The sequence below is a fragment of the Apodemus sylvaticus genome, chromosome 22, assembly GCF_947179515.1.
Source record: "Apodemus sylvaticus chromosome 22, mApoSyl1.1, whole genome shotgun sequence".
In the NCBI taxonomy this organism is placed as follows: Eukaryota; Metazoa; Chordata; class Mammalia; order Rodentia; family Muridae; genus Apodemus; species Apodemus sylvaticus.
This window is the reverse complement of record NC_067493.1, coordinates 23,774,454-23,794,579: the sequence shown is the minus strand read 5'-3', so window position 1 is coordinate 23,794,579 and position 20,126 is coordinate 23,774,454. Positions and strand designations below refer to the sequence as shown.

At 50.7% G+C, this 20,126-nt stretch overlaps 1 protein-coding gene across 1 annotated transcript; it reads right to left on the bottom strand.

The window, feature by feature from the left end:
* Positions 1–7,715: 7,715 nt before the first annotated feature.
* Actb (actin beta) lies at positions 7,716–11,349 on the bottom strand. The gene is made up of 6 exons (XM_052167491.1): positions 11,235–11,349; positions 10,151–10,279; positions 9,825–10,064; positions 8,930–9,368; positions 8,649–8,830; positions 7,716–8,527 (listed from the first exon to the last, which is right to left on the bottom strand). The coding sequence occupies exons 2-6, from the start codon at positions 10,271–10,273 to the stop codon at positions 8,384–8,386; spliced, it is 1,128 nt and encodes a 375-aa protein (XP_052023451.1). The 5' UTR covers positions 10,274–10,279; positions 11,235–11,349; the 3' UTR covers positions 7,716–8,383.
* Between the last annotated feature and the right edge of the window lie 8,777 nt (positions 11,350–20,126).

Here is a 20,126-nt window from a genome sequence, read left to right as displayed (position 1 = left end):
TAGCCTTAGATGTCCTGGAATTAGCTATAAAGACCAGGCTGTCCTTGAAGTCACAGAAATCCGCCTGCCTCTGCCTCCCATCAATGCCCAGGCCTCTGTATCTTTTTTTTTTCTTTTTCTCTTAATACTACTGAGGATTGAACCTAAGGTTTCATGCGTGCTAAGTAAGCGCCCTTCCTGTACCCCCAAAACTAAGCAGAGACTCTGCCTGGTACTGTTCTTTGTGTGTCATAACACTGAATTAATATTTGTTGAATAAATGAATAATAAATTTTTCCACAGAGTTTCTAGCTAAAAATGGTTTACTAGAGCTGGTGAAATGACTCGTCAGGGAAAGAAGCCTGACTCTGATTGACCACCTGAAGTGAGTTTGCTAGATCCCAAGAACGTGCATGCTGGCAGAATTCCTGGAAGCTGACCTCTGGTGTCTGTGTGTGCACCTGGCCATGAACGCATGCCCTTACCCAAGCGCACACAGAGAAAGAGAAAGGAAGGAAGGCCAGGTGTTTTTAAAATTAAGATAATAGTTTAAAGGGAACTGGAGATGTAGTTCATGTGAGTATTTGTCTAGCAGGTTCATAACCCAGAGTTCAGTCCCCAGCACTATATAAACCAAACCAAATGGAGGCAACCTCAGGGCTCAGAAAGTGGAGGCCGGAGGACTAGCAGCAGTTCAAGGTTATCCTAGGCTATATAGTGAGTTTGGAGCCAGCCTGGTCTACATAGTGTGTTTCAGAACAGCTAAGGCTACAGGGGAACTAATACACCCTTCCTACTTCCTCAAGACATAATTAAAATAATAATTATGAAAATTAACCAAATTATGAACATAGCGGGAAAGCTGGGTTTGAAGCCCCTGGTTAAACCCTCCAGTTCAGCATTGTAAGCTACTACAGAGAAGAGAAAACCTTAATCCCAGCACTTGGGAGGCAGAGGCAGGCCCTTTCTGAGTTCGAGGCCAGGTTGATCTACAAAGTGAGTTCCGAGTTCCAAGACAGCCATGGCTACACAGAGAAACCCTGTCTCGAAAAAAACGAGAGAGAGAGAGAGAGAGAGAGAGAGAGAGAGAGAGAGAGAGAGAAGAGAAGGGAAGGGAGGAGAGGAGAGGAGGAAAGGAGAGAAGAGAGGAGGGGCCTGGAAGGGGTGGGCGGGGCCACTGAGCTAGCTGATTCTCATTGTGCAGGACTCCGCATTCCCATCTCCCACCACTACCATCAACACACAGCAATTTCTTCCTTTTTAATTTTTAATTACATTTCTTATTTTACTTAGTGTGTGTGTGTGTGTATGTGTATGTGTGTATGTGTGTGTGTGAGATATGTATAGGTGCATGTAGCAAGAAGCATGTGCACATGTAAACATTGGAGGTCAGACCTGGGGAGTCAGTTTTCTCTTTCAGCCATAGTTTTTAGAGGCTGTAGTCAAGACTTGCATGGCAGATGCTTCCCCTCACGGAGCAATCTTGCAAGCCCTTTCCAGAGTTCTTTGAGCACGGGTATCATAAAGCTTTGACTGTCCTGCATCTTACTATTTAATTCAGGCTGGCTCCAACTCCAGCCCCTCCCGCCTCTGCTTTCCCGGTTCCCAAGTGCTGGAGTCACAGACGTGTGCCATCAAACTTGGAGGCAAGTAATGCAACAAAGGAAGCTAATCAGAAAAGGCTCCCATTGTGGGACTGGATTCCAACTCAAGGACATCCCGAGAAAAGCCAAGCCTGTGCTACACTACAAAGATATCACCAGCTGCGTGAGATAAAGGGCTTGTTTTTGAAGTGTCTTACAAACTGCCAAGTTGGCTCAGAACCCACATGAAAGCAGAAGGAGAAAATAAAATTGTCCTCTGGTCTTCGCATGCAAACAGTGTTTTGTCTTGATGTGACTAAGGTAATGCCATCTTGTCTGCCCCCTTTGGTATCTGCTTAGATACTTCTCTGCCCCTACTCCCCAAGAGCTGCATTGGCCTTGGCTATATACATATTTGGCATTTCCATGACCTTGAGCATGGTCCAGATGTATTAGCCCAAATCATTAATATTTATACAAACTAAACATAAAGAACCAAAAAGTAGCAGCACGGTAGTGGCGCACGCCTCTAATCCCAGCACGTGGGAGGCAGAGGCATGTGGATTTCTGAGTTCGAGAGCAGCCTGGTCTACAGAGTGAGCTCCAGGACAGCCAGGGCTACACAGAGAAACCCTGTCTCGGAAAAAAGAAATACACTATTTAATATAAAAGATTTGCTAAATTAATTTAGATTTTTATAACAGTACACTATAAGAGAAACCATATGTGCTGGAGAGATGGCTCAGTGGTTAAGAGCACTGACTGCTCTTGCAAAAGTCCTGAGTTCAATTCCCAGCAACCACATGGTGGCTCACAGCCATCTATAATGGGGTATGATGCCCTCTTCTGGTATGTCTGAAGAGAGCAACGGTGCTGTACTCATATGCATAAAATAAATCTTTAAAAAAGAAAAAGAAAAAAAGAAATCTTACGCTTGCTGAGAACTGAATCGGGGCCTTTGGAAGAGCAACCAGTGTTCTTGACCACTGAGTCATCTCTCCTGCCCTTGTGAAGGACGGTCCAGACACAGCAAACATGGCTTTGGTCTTGCCCCATCCCTTTTAGATTCCTAAAGTTTGGCACCAAGGTCTGTTCTCTTATTGGCTACTTCCTTATGCCTGACTAAAACTCCAAGGTCCAACTATCAAAACACCAAGGTCCAGCATTCAAAATCCATTATTTGGTTACAGTGACTAGAATATCTAATCAGGACTTCCCACCTTACCCCAGCACAGAACTTCCCCTTTTCTCCTCACTTCTCTTTGTCCAGTCCAGAGCCTTCCCCCCCTCCCCCTCTCCCCCTCCCCGCCCCCAATTGTCCCTTGTGGTAGTAAATCTTTGTGCCGAGAATTTGGTATCTCGGTGTGTTCTATGCCAAATCAAAGACCACTTCACCTCACGGAGGGGGGGGGGGTGCGGGATCACTTTGAATTCAAGGCCAGCCTGGTCTACAAAGCCAGCCTGGTCTACATAGTGGTCTACATAGTGTGTTTCAAGCTAGCCAAAGCTACAAAGTAAGACCCTGTCTCAAAACAGATTTTTTTTTTTAATTACTTCCAGGATGCGGAAGAGATTGCTCAGTAGTTGAAAGCGTGTGTGCTAATCTTCTGGAGAAGGATCTGACACCCTTAGGCCCCTGGGCATGCATGTGTATAAACACAAACATTCACATGGGTATGAATGTCTTGCCTGCATGAGTATCTGTGTATCACATGCATGTAGTGCCCACAGAGGTCAGAGGAGGATGTCAGATCCCCTGGGACTGGAGTTACAGACAGTTGTGATCCACCATGTGGGGCTCAAACCCGAGTCTTCTGCTAACTGCTGAACCATGGCTTCCAGTCCAGACCCCAGACTGTTTCCACTCCTGTGACTGCTCACTGTCAGTCCCTACGGTGGTCGGTTTTGGTCACTAGAAGTGTGCAAACCTACAGCGTACACCATGCAGAGGGAAGCCCAGTGCACCCTGCAACTTCTGCACTGCCTGCCAACAAGAAAGAAGGCATGGACATAGACTCATTGTAACAAACGGAGCGCCCAGCTTCCTCATGCTGCCGTGGGGGCACCGTGGGGGCACCGTGGGCGGAGGAGGCAGGCTTCCCCTGGATCTCACTGTGTGCCTGAAAACTGCTGGAGAGAATACTTTTTTGCCCTCAGTGCTAGGTACAGACTCAGGAACTTGTGTATGTGAGGGAAGTGCTTTGCCACTGAACAATATACACAGTTAATCAACTTTTTTTTTTAATCTGAGGGAGCACAGGTACTGGGGTTCAGAAGGTGAAAGTGCTCGCTGCCGGGTTTGATGACCTGAATTCAATCTCAGGTTCCCACATGATGGAAGGAGAGAAGGAGAGAACCGACTCCCATAAATTGTCCTCTGACCTACACACACACACACACACACACACACATCTACTTACCTTTGTATGTAAGTTCCTACACATAAAACAAATAAAAAAACTGGAAATGGGGCTTTTTGTTGGTTATAGTTATGCATGTTTTTAATGAGTTTTACCATTACTCAAGAGGCAGGCAGATCTCTCTGAGTTCAAGGCCAGCCTAAGTCTGTGAGTTCCAGGATAGTCAGTACTACATAGAAAAACCCTGTCTTGAAAAACAAAAAAAAACCAAAAAGGCCAGGCAGTGGTGGCACACACTTTTTTTAATCCCAGGTCTTGGGAGGCAGAGGCAGGCGGATTTCTGAGTTCAAGGCCATCCTGGTCTACAGAGTGAGTTCCAGGACAGTCAGGGCTACACAGAGAAACCCTGTCTTGGAAAAAAAAAAAAAAAAAAAAAAAAAGAAGAAGTGTGTGTATGTGTGTGTGTGTGTGTGTGTGCTTGTGTACGTATACATGAATGCACATGTAGCAGTTACTTGGGTGTTCTCACTTTCTACCTTGTTTGAGACAGGCTCTCTTGTTTGCTGCTGTGTGAACCCTGACAGGCGGCCTGAACTTAAAGGGATTCTCCTGCCTCTTCCTCCCATCCAGTTGTGGGAGTTCTGGGCTTAGGAGCTATGTCCGGCTTTTCATAGCTGGGTATCCAAATTCAGTTTCTCATGACTGTGCACTGAATGCTTTGCCTAGTAAGCTGGTTCCCCAGCGCCACCCCCCACCCAGATGCCAGCTTTTGCATGCTTGCCATGCAGGCTGTGTGACGAAAGAACAGAATTCTTCCTTCTACAAAATTTAAATTTAAATAGACTTAAGTCCCTCATAGAACTGAGCTAAGCACCAAGAGTAACCTTCCCTGGTGGGGGTGTGACCTAGTGCAGGATGCTCACCTAGAATCCTCCAGTGAGGGGCCTGCTTGGTTCACATAGTTTTAGACCATCCAGGACTACACGGTGAGACTTCTCCTTTTTTGTTGTTTAGGGTTTTTTCTGCTCTCTTGAGACAGTCTCACGTATCTAAGGTTGAATTTGAGCTTTTGATCCTCCTTTCTACCTCCCACATACTGAAATGGCAGTCCTATGCCATCCTGACCCAAATCAGTCTCAGTTATGTGCTGAATTTAATTTACTATGCTACACGAGACCGTCTATAACACACACACACATACACACACACACACACACACATTTTGTTGGACAATAAGTGACAGTGAAGGTCTAGTCAGTGGCGTGGGCGGTGAACCGTTCCCGCCTCTCCTATCTGTTGGGTGACACCCAACTGGTCAGATGCGGTGTGCCCTGGGAGGGCCACCCTTCCACTCAGTCCCACCAGTTGCCCTTCTTCCAGTGCTAAAATGATGGCTGCTCTGCCAGCCTGCCCTCCCTAGCCTGGCATTGCCACCATCACTGTGATTGTGAGAAGATGCCTCTGTTGTCTTCACGGGGCCCCCATGAAGGAAGGTCTGGAATTCCACCTGTGCTGGCACAAGATCTGGGTGGCCTGTCAGGGTGTGGGATTCAAGTCTGCAAAGGTGAATATCAGGGTCAGAGCTGCCTCACTGGGGAATCCAGTGACCTGAAAAAGCCAGAGCCAACTGGGGTAGAGTCTGCAAAGGCAAAACTGCCCCCTTGCAGATAGAAGAGGGAACACGGAACTGAAGCTGGCGTTTATAGAACAAATTTTTTTTACATTTCTGAAAAGCAAAGAATCCAGGGGAGGGAGTTCTGCTTATTAGACCACACCTGTACTTTGTTTGTTTGTTGTTTGGAGACAATGTCCCCACGTAGCCCAGGCTGGCCTCTAATTCACTATATAGCCAAGGAGCCAAGGATGACCTTGGACGGCTCCTGCTAGGGCTCAAACCCAGGACTTTGCGTATGCTAGGCAAGAACTCTGTCAACTGAGCTATAGCTATTGTTGCTTTGTTATTGCTGTAGTACTGGAGGTTTGGGGTAAGCATTCAGGAACTGGAGGCAGGAGGATCAGAAAAGGGTTGAAGATAGATTTCTCTTGGATGTGTGAGGAGTGAGGCCCTGGTACTGATACAACCTCTAGTCCAAAAAGAAAAAAAGCCATGCACAGTGACAGGCTTTGCTGGAGCCTGGCCTTGAATAGCCAGTTTGCCTGCTGGGCGCAGGGGAAGGAGGCGGGGCCAGGCGCTGCCCTGGCTCCTCTGAAGGGCACTTGGGATCCTTTAATGGCGAAGACTGAAGAAGCATCAGGGGCTGCCGCTGTGCCCATGTCTCAAATGGCCACTTGGCAACCAACCTGTGCCCCGTTTCTGTCCTACGGGGAGGAAGTGCTTTGTCTCCCAGTTTTGTCCCCAGTCAACCCTAGATTTCAACCGACTTACACTGTCCGGCCCGATTCCTCCTCCAGTCCCTCTGCCCTGGTCTATGGTCAGGCCTCTATTACCTTTTCTTTTTCACTTTTGTGGCAAGATCTCGCGACGCAGCTCTGGCTGTCCTGGGACTTACTACACAGAGCAGGCATATCTTGGACCCCCACACATCCATCGGCCTGCCTCTTCTCAAGTACCGGAATTAGAAGTGTGTCGTGCCCAGCCTGATTGAAAAAAGAAAGAAGTCAAATTTCTTGGGTTAACCACCTGAGGTAGTTTATTTAGGATTGGTTTAAGGACTTTTGTTTGAGGCGGTGTCTCATGTATCCCAGGCTGGTCTCAAAGTCCGTATGTAGATAGGGATGGTCTTGTAACTTGTCCTGCATTCACCTTGAAATACCAGATTTATGGACTCATTAACCCACGGGGTTCACTTTGTAGTTCAAGCTGTCCTCCGCCTCTGCCTCCACCTCAGATAGAATGATAAGTATCCACATCTGGCCCTTGAACTTTGATACCTACACTCCTGAGACCACATCCCACAGGATTATGATCCAGTGTTTAGCACGGCCTCTGCTCTCCCTGGACTTGGTCATGAGCCTGTAACAGCTGGGCCCCAGACCTGTATGCCTTCACTTCCAGACTTCTGATGGTTTGGTTTCTGTGTTGCCCACAGATTGTTTGGGAATGAGTGACAGACAGCTGGGGCAGGTGAATGGCTAGGCTAGATGTATGGGCTGATAGGTGTATATAAACTGGGTGGATTAACAGGTAGGCAGATGGAGATGACAAGGACTTTTAAGCTGTGTTCTTGGCATGTGTGAACAAATAATCCAGGCCAGCTAACATGACAGAGCTGTGTGCCATGTGGAAGGGACTTATTTATTGTCAGTGGACCCTCTTTCTCCCGCCATCCTTAGCAGCTTAGTCAGAGGTGACCCTTAGTCCTAGGCTCTCAAACAGGACCAGGGAAAAGATGACCATTCCCTGGGAAGGAAGCCTTGGGCTTTCCCTTTCCCAGCCCTGGAGAGGCAAGGGTGGCCCGGATTGCTTTCACTTCCCATTCTCTTGCAGTCAGAGGCCTCCAGCATATCAGGGTTTGCCTCTAGAAACTCAGGAGCAGCTATGCAGGTGGGAACAAAGGGTGTGGGCCCTCCCTCCCTGGTTGAGGAAGGTAGGGTTAAGGCAGGCCAACTTGGCCTGGGTTTCAGGAAGAGTACCTTTCCAACTCTCCACCCTCCCTCAAGACAGTCAGAAGATGGGCTATTTGTGAGACCTCAATTATAGTCATGATCCTGTAGCCCTCCCACCAGGTATTATGAGGCAAGGCCCAGCCCACCCTAGATCCCCCTCCTCCCAGGAGAGTCCCCACACCCCCCAACCTGCTCCCCACACCCACAAAGCCACAGAGCCACAAGCTGTTTGTAAGGTGTGCACTTTTATTAAAATGGTCTCAAGTCAGTGTACAGGCCAGCCCTGGCTGCCTCAACACCTCAACCCACTCCCAGGGAGACCAAAGCCTTCATACATCAAGTTGGGGGAACAAAAAAAGGAGGGTCATGATGGCTGACCATTCAGAAATTAAAAACAAAAATGAAGTATTAAGGCGGAGATTTAAAAAAATTTTTGCAGTACATAATTTACACAGAAGCAATGCTGTCCCCTTCCCCGGTGTGGACTCAGGGCATGAACTCTGCCATCCTCCTCTTAGGAGTGGGGGTGGCTTTTGGGAGGGTGAGGGACTTCCTGTAACCATATTTCATGGATACTTGGAATGACTATTAAAAAACCAAACAGGAAAAAAAAAAAAAAACAATGTACAATCAAAGTCCTCAGCCACATTGTAGAACTTTGGGGGATGTTTGCTCCAACCGACTGCTGTCGCCTTCACCGTTCCAGTTTTTAAATCCTGAGTCAAAAGCGCCAAAACAAAACAAAAAACCTTTTTTTAAAAAAAAATTAAAAAAAAAAAAAAAGAACAAAAAAACAAATAAAGCCATGCCAATGTTGTCTCATATTTTTTTTTTTCTGCGCAAGTTAGGTTTTGTCAAAGAAAGGGTGTAAAACGCAGCTCAGTAACAGTCCGCCTAGAAGCATTTGCGGTGCACGATGGAGGGGCCGGACTCATCGTACTCCTGCTTGCTGATCCACATCTGCTGGAAGGTGGACAGTGAGGCCAGGATGGAGCCACCGATCCACACAGAGTACTTGCGCTCAGGAGGAGCAATGATCTGAAGAAAGCAAGACACAGTGATGGTGACCATTCTGGATGACGGATTTCCCTTAAACCAAAGCAGTTTGCTTTTGCAACCACAGGTCCCACCCTCGCCAGGCTAAGGATGCTAAGCTCACCTTGATCTTCATGGTGCTAGGAGCCAGAGCAGTAATCTCCTTCTGCATCCTGTCAGCAATGCCTGGGTACATGGTGGTGCCACCAGACAGCACTGTGTTGGCATAGAGGTCTTTACGGATGTCAACGTCACACTTCATGATGGAATTGAATGTAGTTTCATGGATGCCACAGGATTCCATACCTGAGAGGAAAAGTCAGAGAAATCAGATTTAACTTATAGTGAGTGTGGCCTCAAGAGTCGGTCACCTTTAGATGGAGAAGGGACTAGACTACAACTCACCCAAAAAGGAAGGCTGGAAGAGAGCTTCAGGGCATCGGAACCGCTCATTGCCAATGGTGATGACCTGGCCGTCAGGCAGCTCGTAGCTCTTCTCCAGGGAGGAGGAGGATGCGGCAGTGGCCATCTCCTGCTCGAAGTCCAGGGCAACATAGCACAGCTTCTCTTTGATGTCACGCACGATTTCCCTCTCAGCTGTGGTGGTGAAGCTGTAGCCACGCTCGGTCAGGATCTTCATGAGGTAGTCTGTCAGGTCCCGGCCAGCCAGGTCCAGACGCAGGATGGCATGAGGGAGAGCGTAGCCCTCGTAGATGGGCACAGTGTGGGTGACCCCGTCTCCGGAGTCCATCACAATGCCAGTGGTACGACCAGAGGCATACAGGGACAGCACAGCCTGGATGGCAACGTACATGGCTGGGGTGTTGAAGGTCTCAAACATGATCTGTAGAGATAAATATATGGTGTTGTCAAGCTCCGAAAGCCACAAGAAACACTCAGGGCAGGTGAGACTGTAAGGATAGATTTGAGACATGCAAAGAGTGCAAGAACACACCGAAGTTAAGTAAGTGTGCTGGAGTCTCAGGACAGGGACTCCACTCCGACCTACTGTGCATCTACTGAATACACACTCCAAGGCACTCATCACCAGCCTCATTAGCTTTGTCACACGAGCCATTGTTAGTACCTATACCCACACCACTGTAGGGTTGAAACACCTAGTCAGAAAGGCAATCGAGAGAAAAAAAGACCTCATCTGGAAAAGAGCAGAAACTGCAAAGATCCAAGGGAAACTCAGCTCATAGAAGAGAGTCCTATGGGAGAACGGCAGAAGAAAGACAATTGAGAAAGGGCGTGGCCGAGAAGTTGGCCTAAGAGAAGGATCGCCCAGGATACTGACCTGGGTCATCTTTTCACGGTTGGCCTTAGGGTTCAGGGGGGCCTCGGTGAGCAGCACAGGGTGCTCCTCAGGGGCCACACGCAGCTCATTGTAGAAGGTGTGGTGCCAGATCTTCTCCATATCGTCCCAGTTGGTGACAATGCCGTGTTCAATGGGGTACTTCAGGGTCAGGATGCCTCTCTTGCTCTGGGCCTCGTCGCCCACGTAGGAGTCCTTCTGACCCATACCCACCATCACACCCTGCGGAGGGGAACAGCGTTCTTAGCACTGGCATTTCCCCAAGAAAACCCCAGGGTTGCCACCCCCCAAAGTAATAGGTCACTTACCTGGTGCCTAGGGCGGCCCACGATGGAGGGGAAAACGGCCCGGGGAGCATCGTCGCCCGCGAAGCCGGCTTTGCACATGCCGGAGCCGTTGTCGACGACGAGCGCAGCGATATCGTCATCCATGGCGAACTATAAGGGCACAAAAGAAGGCTATGGTCACCGCCGGGCCGCCGAGAGCAGCCGCTGCCGCCCTGCCCACTTCCGGCACGCCGCGGCCTCGAGCCGCCAGGGGGCGCGCGCCCAAGCTCAGGGGACAAAGGAAGCGCAGGCCGGCCGCATTATTACCATAAAAGGCAAACGCTGGCCCGGAGGCGGACCCACGGCAGGAAGCCAGGCCTCCGCCCCCTCCCCAAACGGGCGCAGGCTCCGCCTACACTGCGCTGTCGGGCGGCTAGTGCGCGCGCGGGAGGCGACCACACCCAGCAGGAAGCGCAAGCAGGCGCCCCAGCCGCTGTGACCCCGCCCCTTCCGGACAACGGCCCCGCCCTCGCCCAACCCTGGGCGTCCGCGCTCCTCGTCTCAATACGCATGCGCAACTCTAACTCGGAAGAGGGGGAGAGGAAGAGCTCCCTCCCCGGCGCGCACGCGCCCCAATGCCCAGTGATAGAGCGCGCACGCGCAAAGGCATCCCAGCCCCCACCCGGCCGAGCCGGCCCCGCCGCGCCCGCCAGCCGGGCAAGCCGAATGGGCAAACCGGTTTGGACAAAGACCCATCGGCCATCAAGGCGTGATTGTAGCGTCTGGTTCCCAATACTGTGTCCCCTCAAGGTGGACAGATACGGTTTAACACCCGCAAGCCGCACCGGCTCTTCAAGTACCCACACCGCGACCCTAGTGTGTCCCCCCTCGAGCCTCGCGCACCGAGCGGGAGCGGGCCCACGAATGTCTACACGGCGGGAATACGGCTGCAAATAGTCTACACTCTGGGCGGAAAGCTGGCTCTGCCAGTGTCCGCTCCGCGGCCCGGCACCACCCTCCACCCCTCCGCCCGCGGTGTCCGTTCTGAGTGTCCCTCACGACCCTGCAGCGAGGCACTACTACCCACAAGAGAGTTGAGGCCGCTGGGCCCGGCGTCCCTGCTTACCTGGTGGCGGGTGTGGACCGGCGACGAAGGAGCTGCAAGAAGGCTGTGCTCGCGGGTGGACGCGGACTCGACAGTGGCTGCGCGTTGCGCCGCCGGGTTTTATAGGACGCCACAGCGGCCACTCGAGCCATAAAAGGCAACTTTCGGAACGGCGGGCGCTGATTGGCTCCGCGTCGCTCACTCACCGGCCTCGCCGCACAGTGCAGCATTTTTTTACCCCCTCTCCCCTCCTTTTGCAAAAAAAAAAAAAAGAAGAAGAAGAAGAAGAAGAAGAAAAAAAGAGCGAGAGAGAAAGCGAGATTGAGGAAGAGGATGGACAGTTTTTGGCGATGGGTGCTGGCCCCGTAGGCCCAGATGTACAGGAATAGCCTCCGCCCCTGTGGACACTGCCCCCCATTCAATGCCTCGGTTACTAGGCCCTCATTCTGGGGGTCATCCACCCACCCCAGGACCCTCTGGGTGTGAATGTCACGTGAATATTGAACACCTAAGTGGCGAGGGTCAGCATGGAGGCCCGGGCCCTTTTTGTATGGCCTCTTGTTTGAGGGACACGCGGGACCTGGATTGAATGGACAGAGTGTGTCACTCCCCCTTGCTAGCAATAGCCGGAAACCCAGATCCGGGGGGCCTTCTGCTGTGTGTGTTGGGGTAGAACTTGGAAGCAGAACTCTGGTTGGAGAGGTTTTCACAGATCTTGATCACTTAGAGACTCAAGGCCATACTCTCAAGGATAGGACAAGCCCCGGTGGTCCAGTAACTGGAGATACTGCAAGAAGATGCCTCTAGATATCCCTTGCCCGGATCTAGAAAAGAACTGTGCTCAATAGAACAAACCAAACTTCTCATGGAGTCAGGCACTTTTGGAGGGCTGCCTGATCACACCCAGGCAAGACTAAGCCTGGGCCGTTAGCTAGTGACTCTGGGTGACTGCCAGGCATCATTGGGCTGGGGCCCACCATCTACTCTATTTATTATGTGCAACCACAGCTGAACTGTGCACACCAGTCCATCTGCCGGCCATGGGGACTCTGGGAGTGACAAACTGCTCAGGGAAGTGTTGCTGGTCACCGGAGCCCCAAATCCTCCAGAGAGAAGAACCCCCTGTTCTCCTCACCTAAGTAGGGGAGTTCTGCTCGGGAAGCCAGCTATTCTGCTGACAGCTACGCACAGGATCAGGGTTGAGGGCCAGAACCCTCAACTCAGCTTAGAAGGACACACACCTCCTGGGGGACAGTGACAGAAGGCTGCTTTAGGCAAGAAGGGTGCTTCAGGTGAGATACTCTGGGCCTGACATAGCTTAGCACATGCATAGTAGGTGTTCACCGGATCACAAAGTGTAGGTGTTGAAACCAAGGAAGGCTTCATCCATATATGGACCACAGTGGCCCTGCAGGAGGAGGCCAGGCCAGCTTCCTTGTTCTAGGCTGGTGGCAGGGCATTTTGAAGTTGCAGAGGCCTTGTCAGGAAAGGGTGACCACCACCGCAGCGTATGCTGTGAACTGGAAACACACCCCCAGGTTCAGAGCTACTTTATCTCTCCCACAAAAAAAAAAACAAAAAAACATTTTACAAAAGTCTTCGGCAGTCACCAACCCTGAGCCTGAGAGAACTTTCCCAGGCTGCCCCCTCCCTGCCTCCGGGGGATGGGACTGCCCTGACTCTGGCCTTGTAGCTCTCGGTTGCTCGGCACTTTGCCAGCTGCCTGAGGACCTGCCAGTCCTGCAGTTCACAGGTGGGGGTGGGGCAGGGCGAATGCTGCCGGTCAATAAGGAGAGTCCAGACTGTTCCTAGGAGAACCCCGGTGCGGTGCAAGGGTTCAGGATGAGGAGGGAGCCTCTGGGGTGACACCAGGCAGCTTTACTAGGTTGGAGCGGACCAGATTCCCAGGCAGGACCTGTGTTGCCACTTTGTCACCTCTCGGTCCTGGGACTGACTGGTCAGGGGCAGGCACTTCAGCCCCACCCGACCTCTGAAACAATTCTGGTCTGTGTCACTGGCTTAGGGTTCTGTCTTGTCTGCAGTGATCATTTTCCACTATTCTCTTTCACATTCTTGAGAGAGAGAGAGAGAGAGAGAGAGAGAGAGGAGAGAGAGAGAATTTCTCTTGGTTTGTTGGGAACTGGGACTGGGAAGTTGTTTTTAACAGGGTCTCAGGTAGCCTCGGCTGGTCTCAGATTTGATATGTACTGGAGCAGAGACTTGAACTGATCCTCCTGTCTCTCTACATCCTGAGTGTTGTGATCACAGGCATGCACCACTATGCCCAGCTTCTCTTTGTTTGTCTGAACCCGTGGCTCCTATGTAGCCCAGGCTGGCCTCAAACTCCTGTTCTTCCTGCTTCAGCTTCCTGTGTGCTGATGAAGACAGTTATGGCGCCTGTTCAGGCTAATCTTAACTCAGCACCGCCCCCAGCCCCCGACAAAACAAGCCAGCCCTTTGAGGGGCTCGTCACCCCCCACTTCCTCCCACCGCACACACACACACACACACACACACACACACACACACACTGAGGGGCTCTGTTCTGTGGAATGAATGAGAGACTGCCTGGGTGTCCTCGGCCCTGACAAAGGAGAGGACCCCCGAGAGGCCTGCAGAGGTGGAGGGGGGCGAGCTGTTAAGTTTGGGGTGCAGACAGGAGCCCATATGTACAGAAAGCGGGATGGGGGTGGGGAAAAGAGGAAGCGGAGGAAGGGGAAGGCAGAGGAAGTGAGGCCAGTCTTCTCCGGAGAACTTTACCCTCACAAAGAGCTGTCACTGTGACAGTCAGGCACCCAGCTGGCAGCCACGGCCTGGCCCAGAGCGTGACACCTGTCACCTTAGTACATTTCTCCCATAAGGGCCCCTTTCCCTGCAAGGCCTTGGGACAAGAGAATATTTACAACCTAATTCAAGGCCCACTCCCTGATCCTCCTCTCAGAAGCCACGTGTCACTTCTCCTGGGGACATTCAAGCCCAGCTGGCCAGGAAGACCCTAAGCTGCACATTTTCAAGTGAGATATTGAGGAAGAGGGGAACTTCCTGTTACACTGGCTAGAGCTCTGTCCAAGAGGGCGGGTCCCTACAGACAGCAGGATGTCAGTAAGGCAGTAACTAAATGAATGAGGGAGGGCCTGGAACGTTCCAGAAAACATACTCCCTTCTCACAGATTCAGAAACTGAGATGGGACTGACAGAGTGCCCAGTGCTTTACAATCCAGCCATAAGGCCTCCGTCCTCAGGGGCCCCTGAGCTAACAGCCTGCCCTCTGCCTCACAGGGCCCCTCCCTGGGTAAAGTGGCCTCTGGAATGTCCCCAGGGACTGGGTCCAAGGACTGCTCCAAAGTTGGAATTCCTGGCCCCACCCCCTCCTCAGTACATATTTCTATCTCCCAGGGTTCAGTGAGGCCAAGCCAAAGGCCCTAGTCATAGGGTACCACTGGAAAAATCTACGGGATTCCCGCTTGTAGGGCCTCTCCGCCCAGGCTCTGATAACCCTGCCTCCCTCAGGGCTTTCCAATACAGGAGGTTTGTCCAGGGATGTGGGGTTCCTCAACCGACTAACTTCTCAGCCTTTGGGGCCAGCTTCAGGCTGTTCTCTCCAGGCCTACAGAGAGCAAGTGACCCAGGTGAGATGACCCAGAAAAGGAATAGCCTGGGGCAAAAGCAGATGGCCCTGTCCTCCCAAACAGTTGCAGAGTTTCTCAGTCAGTCACTGTACCTGCTGCCTACTCGGCCGCCAAGAGGCAAGGAGTATGGTTTGTCAGGCTCCCGTTCTGAGCAGAGGAAATAAACTGAAGCAAGCTGTGCCTTGAGATAGCCCTAAAAGAAAAGCCTAAAAGATAGCCCTGTTTGCTGGCTCCAGGAAGGAAGCAAAAAATTGACTTGGTAAACCTTTTCTACCTGGGTCAGAGGTGTTTGTTTGCTTCCAAGCCTCACCGCCTGAAACCACACGGTGGGAGGGGGGACCGAGCTCCCTCAGTGGCCCTCTGAAGCCCTCTGACCTCCACGTTAAAACCACACCAAGTGTTCCCTACCAACACACCACACACACACAAATGTAGGGGGTTTGTTTTATGTGTTCTTTTGTTGTTCTTGTTCATCTTTTGTGAGTTTGAGACTGTTTGTTTGTTTGTTTGTTTGTTTGTTTTGGAAAGGGAAGTTTGTCCCCCTTACCCCTTTTGAAGACTTATTTTATTTTATACATGTGAGCACACTGTAGCTGTCTTCAGACACACCAGGAGAGGCCATGGGATCCCATTACAGATGGCTGCGAGCCACCATGTGGTTGCTGGGAATTGAACTCAGGACCTCTGGAAGAGTAGTCAGTGCTCTTAAGGGCTGAGCCAACCCTCCGAGATAGGGTTTCTTTATGTAGCCTTGGCTATCCTGGAACTAACCCTGTAGATCAAGCTAGCCTCAAACTCACGAAGATCATCCTGCTTCTCCTTCCTGACTGTTGGGATCAAAGGTATGCACCACCACCGCCCAGCCTAAAATATTTTAAAAGGTTCATATATTACTTTTCACTTACGTGTGCCTGCAGGAGTTTGTGCGTAGACGTGAATGCAGACGCCCAACAGTTGGCGCCCACCTCATGAGGATGTTGGGAACCGAATTCAGGTCCTCTACAAGAGCAGTAAGTGTCCTTAATCACCGAGGCATCTAAGACCTAGAACTCTTGATCCTCCACTATCCATCTTCCCATCACGGGGACACACAGTTTACACAGTAATGATAAATTCTGAGTGTGTGTGGAGGGGGCTGTGTACCACATGTGACAACCTGAGGTCAGGTCTTTCCACCTGGTGGGTCGCCAGGGACTATCGGGCTTGGTGGTAAGCTTCTTTACCCCCTGGGCCATCTCACTGGCCCGTGTTTGTTCACTGGTGTTTCCTTAAGGCAAGTTCTCATAATTGTAATCCAGCCTGGCCTCAAACCCACGGCCAAGCACTTCAGTTAGAAGCAAGCTCCACTGAAATGGGGGAACTTATTAGTGTTCTTGGGAGAATTTTGAAAAGTCCTTTTAAAAACTACCTTCTGTCTTGGCCCCCTAGGGCACCAGGGAAAAACTGCCCCGCCCTTCTGGGGAGTTCCCAGACTTTCAAATTCAGAGTGATTTATTCAGAAGCAGAAAAGAAACTTCCAGGTCTTCCCCAGCAGACACACCGGAGGAGGCCTGGCTGCTTGTCCTAGGGCAAGCGGGATTCACGTTCCTCACTCTCAGATGGAAGTGCTACCCAATGCTCAGAGGAAATGCAGTCAGAGGAATGGGGGAGGCTAGGGTATAGACCGATCCCTGGGTCCCAGTGAACAGCCTGCGGGGGAGTGGCCACCAGCTCTGTGTCACCAGAGGCTGATCTTGTGCTCTACTGGTTGTCCAGGTAGACCAGAGCATTATGGGGTGACAATGGCTGGCTCATTGTCCAGCTGTTTCAGAGACTCAGTCAAGGTGGTCACCAGTAGAAGGTCTGCGAAGGGTAGGAGCTGCACAGTGGTAGAGCATTTGCTTGGAATCCTCCAGGGGTGGGGGTGGGGTGTGGCTCAATGTAGAACACCTGCCTAGACTACCACAGCAGGGGGGCTGGGTCCTGGCTCTTGAGTGTAGAGCACCTGCTTAGGTCCTTACAGGGAGGAGCTGGAGGGGTGGCTCAGCAAAGTGTAGCCCCTAATTCATGACGGGCATTTTGGTGCACGTGGTTAATCCTAGCACTAAGAAGGCAGAGGCAGGCAGGTCTCCGAGTTTCCAGGCCAGCCTTGTCTACGAAGTGAGTTTTAGGACAGCCAGAGCAACACAGAGAAACCATGTCTCAAAAAAATGAAATAAAGAGTGGCTCCTGAGGCTACAAAACTCTGGATTCCATCCCCAGTACAATAAACAAACAATAAAACAGGCAGGCGTTCTGAAGTGCCTAGGAAGGCAAGGTCTAAAGGTCAGGTCAGTGTGGCTCATGTGGTCAGTGTGGCTTGCCCCTTTCCTGGTAGAGAGGGCTTAGCTTTAATCACCAGTGTGACACTGTATGCCTTTAATCCCAGCACTTGGGAGGCAGAGGCAGGTGGACCTCTGTGAGATTGAGGCCAGCTTGCTTGTTCCAGGACAGTCAGAGCTACACAGCGAGATTCTCTCTCTAAAAACCATAAGATAAATAAATAGACAAGAATTCTGCCTGCTCCAGCTTTTGGAAATGCCCCTCCTAAGTAGAGAAGGGTAGTTAGTTACCCAGGGGGATGCCAGCCTTGGAGGAAGTGGAATTGGAAGGGAGACTTGCGTAGATGTAGGTGTGTGTCTTGGCCACAGCTGACTCATAGGCTGAGCCCTAGGGGTCAGCCCAGGCCTTCCCTCCTGGCCTACCCAGCCTGCTGAGAGCCTACAGGGTACTGGGAGCTACCCCTAATTTGCCACACCCCTACCCAGTCAGCCGGAATCTCCCGGTTTCTTAGATGAGCAAAGGAGATAGTATCAGACCAAATATGGTGGCATAGGCCCTATCACTCCAGCTCTCCCAGGCACTGAGGCATGATGACTGGGAGGATTGGAGGTTAGACTATTAAAAAAAAAAAAAATTAAATGGCCAAAGTGAAACATGGAGCCAGCCTATCTAGTGAATTCCAGGCTAGCCTGTCTCAAAGCAAATGAAATCAAATTTCAAAAGGGCTGGGTTTTGTTCAGTTGTCCATCAGAACTGAATGGTGGGACCTTATTACTGAAAACACACTAGTCTTTGGCAGAGAATAGAAAACTCTAGCTAGAACTGACCTGAAAAATTCCTCTCTGCTGGCTAGCTTGCATGGTGCTGGAAGGTGCTATCTATATAGGCCACAAGGGTAGCAGGGGTGAGCATCTGTGGTGTTACCCAGCAGGGAGGCCTGCATGCTACAAAGTGTGGCATGCCAACAAAGACGTGTTCATTAGTGTAGCATTGGCGTGAAGGCTCTGGTAACCACTGCTTCCTGATTGGATCTGAAACCAACAAGGAATGTAGGCCTAGACTGTAATCCTTGTCAAAGGCCCATGGCCCTGAAGATCACAGGCCCTAGGGAGGAATCTGCTACTGTTGTTTCACTAAAGGATATATTGTCAAGCTCCCTTCTGAATATTTATGCTGAACTCCCATATGTTAATGTTGTTCTCAACATTGGCCAGAAAAGCCTCTTTCTCAAGGGCTTGTTAGCACTCACAACTCATTCAAGACTAGTGCTAAGGACAAGTAAGCATTGAGTGTTGAACCCTAAGTGGGTCATCCAGGGCTGGAGAAATGGCTCAGAGGTTAAAAGCACTGGCTGTTCTCCCAAAGGACCAGAGTTCAATTCCCAGCACCACATGGCAGCTCACAACTTTCTGTAATTCCAGTTCCAGGGGACCTGACACCCTCACACAGACATACAGGGAAGCAAAACGCCAATGCACGTAGAATAAAAATAAATAGTAAGGTATTGTTTAAAATAGGTCATCTATATCAAATTCCCACCCCACCTTCTAAAACTCAGAGAACATACCAGAGAAGAGAAGAAGAAAATGTAAGAGCTAGAGGATGCAGAGGAATGTTCTGGAATAATACTGCTTTGGAGACCTGACATGGCCATCGCAATGAACTTGTAGCTACAGCAACATGGACAGAAGCAGCCAACAAGATGTCCCAACAGGCTGCATGGCTGATCAGGACACAGCTTGAGTCCTAGGACTTAGGAGGCAGAGGCAGGCAGATCTCTGTGAATTCCAGGCCAGCCTGGTCCATATAGTAAGCTCCAGGCCAGCCCGGACTGCATGAAACCTTGTCTTAAAAAACAACACAAAGGCCAGGCAGTGATGGCGCACACCTTTAATCCCATCACTTAGGAGGCAGAAGCAGGCAGACTTCTGAGTTCAAGGTGAGCCTGGTCTACAGAGTGAGTTCCAGGACAGCCAGGGCTACACAGAGAAACCCTGTCTTGAAAAATCAAAACCAAAAAGAAACCAAAAACAAACAAACAAACAAAAAAACCCAAAAAACCAACAACAACAAAAAAAAACCAAACCCCACAAGGGTGGGAATGGGGAATGGATCAGATACCTAGGGGAAATGGCAGGGAAAAGTAGGGGGTTCCTGAGGGGAGTTACAGGGAAAAGTTGTGGTGCACATGATCAAAACACAATGTTTACATGTATGAATTTTTCATGCAGGGTATGGTAGCATATGATATATTGTATTCTATTAAAATAAATAAATAAGGGGCCAGAGAGATGACAATGGTTAAGAGCATTTGTCGCTCTCATAGGGAGGGCTAGAGTTCAGGTCCCAGCATCTGTAACTCCACAACCATCTGTAACTCCAGGGGATCTGATGCCCAGTCTGCACTAGGCACATGCATGGTACACACACACAGATGTGTAGGCAAAGTACTCCTACACATAAAATGATAAATGTAAATAAATAAAGAGAACTGGTAAACCAGCTGTGTTGGCTCAGTCCTGTAAGCCAATCACTTGGAAGAATGATGCAGGCCTGCCCAGGGACCAGTGGGTCTAGGCTGTGAGCTGCAGGCCAAGCTAGGCTGCAGACACAGGTGCCTCTCAAAAACAAACAAGCAACAAGGACAGGGAAGGGGCTTAGCTGGTAGAGTGCTTGCCTAAGGCCCACAAGGCTCGGGGTTCCTGCCTCAGTTTCCTGTAGAACAGGTGCGGTGGTGCACGCTGGATCCTCACCCAGGAGGAAGAGCCAGGAGGGCTGGAGTGACTTCGTCCTCATCTACATAGCGGGTTCCAGGCCAGCCCGGGTTCCAGGAAATCTTGTTTCAGATAAATGAATATGCTAACAGCAGAGAGTTCTGTGGGGCCAGCCAGATGTCCCAGTGGCTCTAAGTTCTCATTTAGCAAGTCTCACAAGCTGTGTTGGCTAGCCCGAAGTCACAGCGGAGGCAGAGAACCGGCTTCTG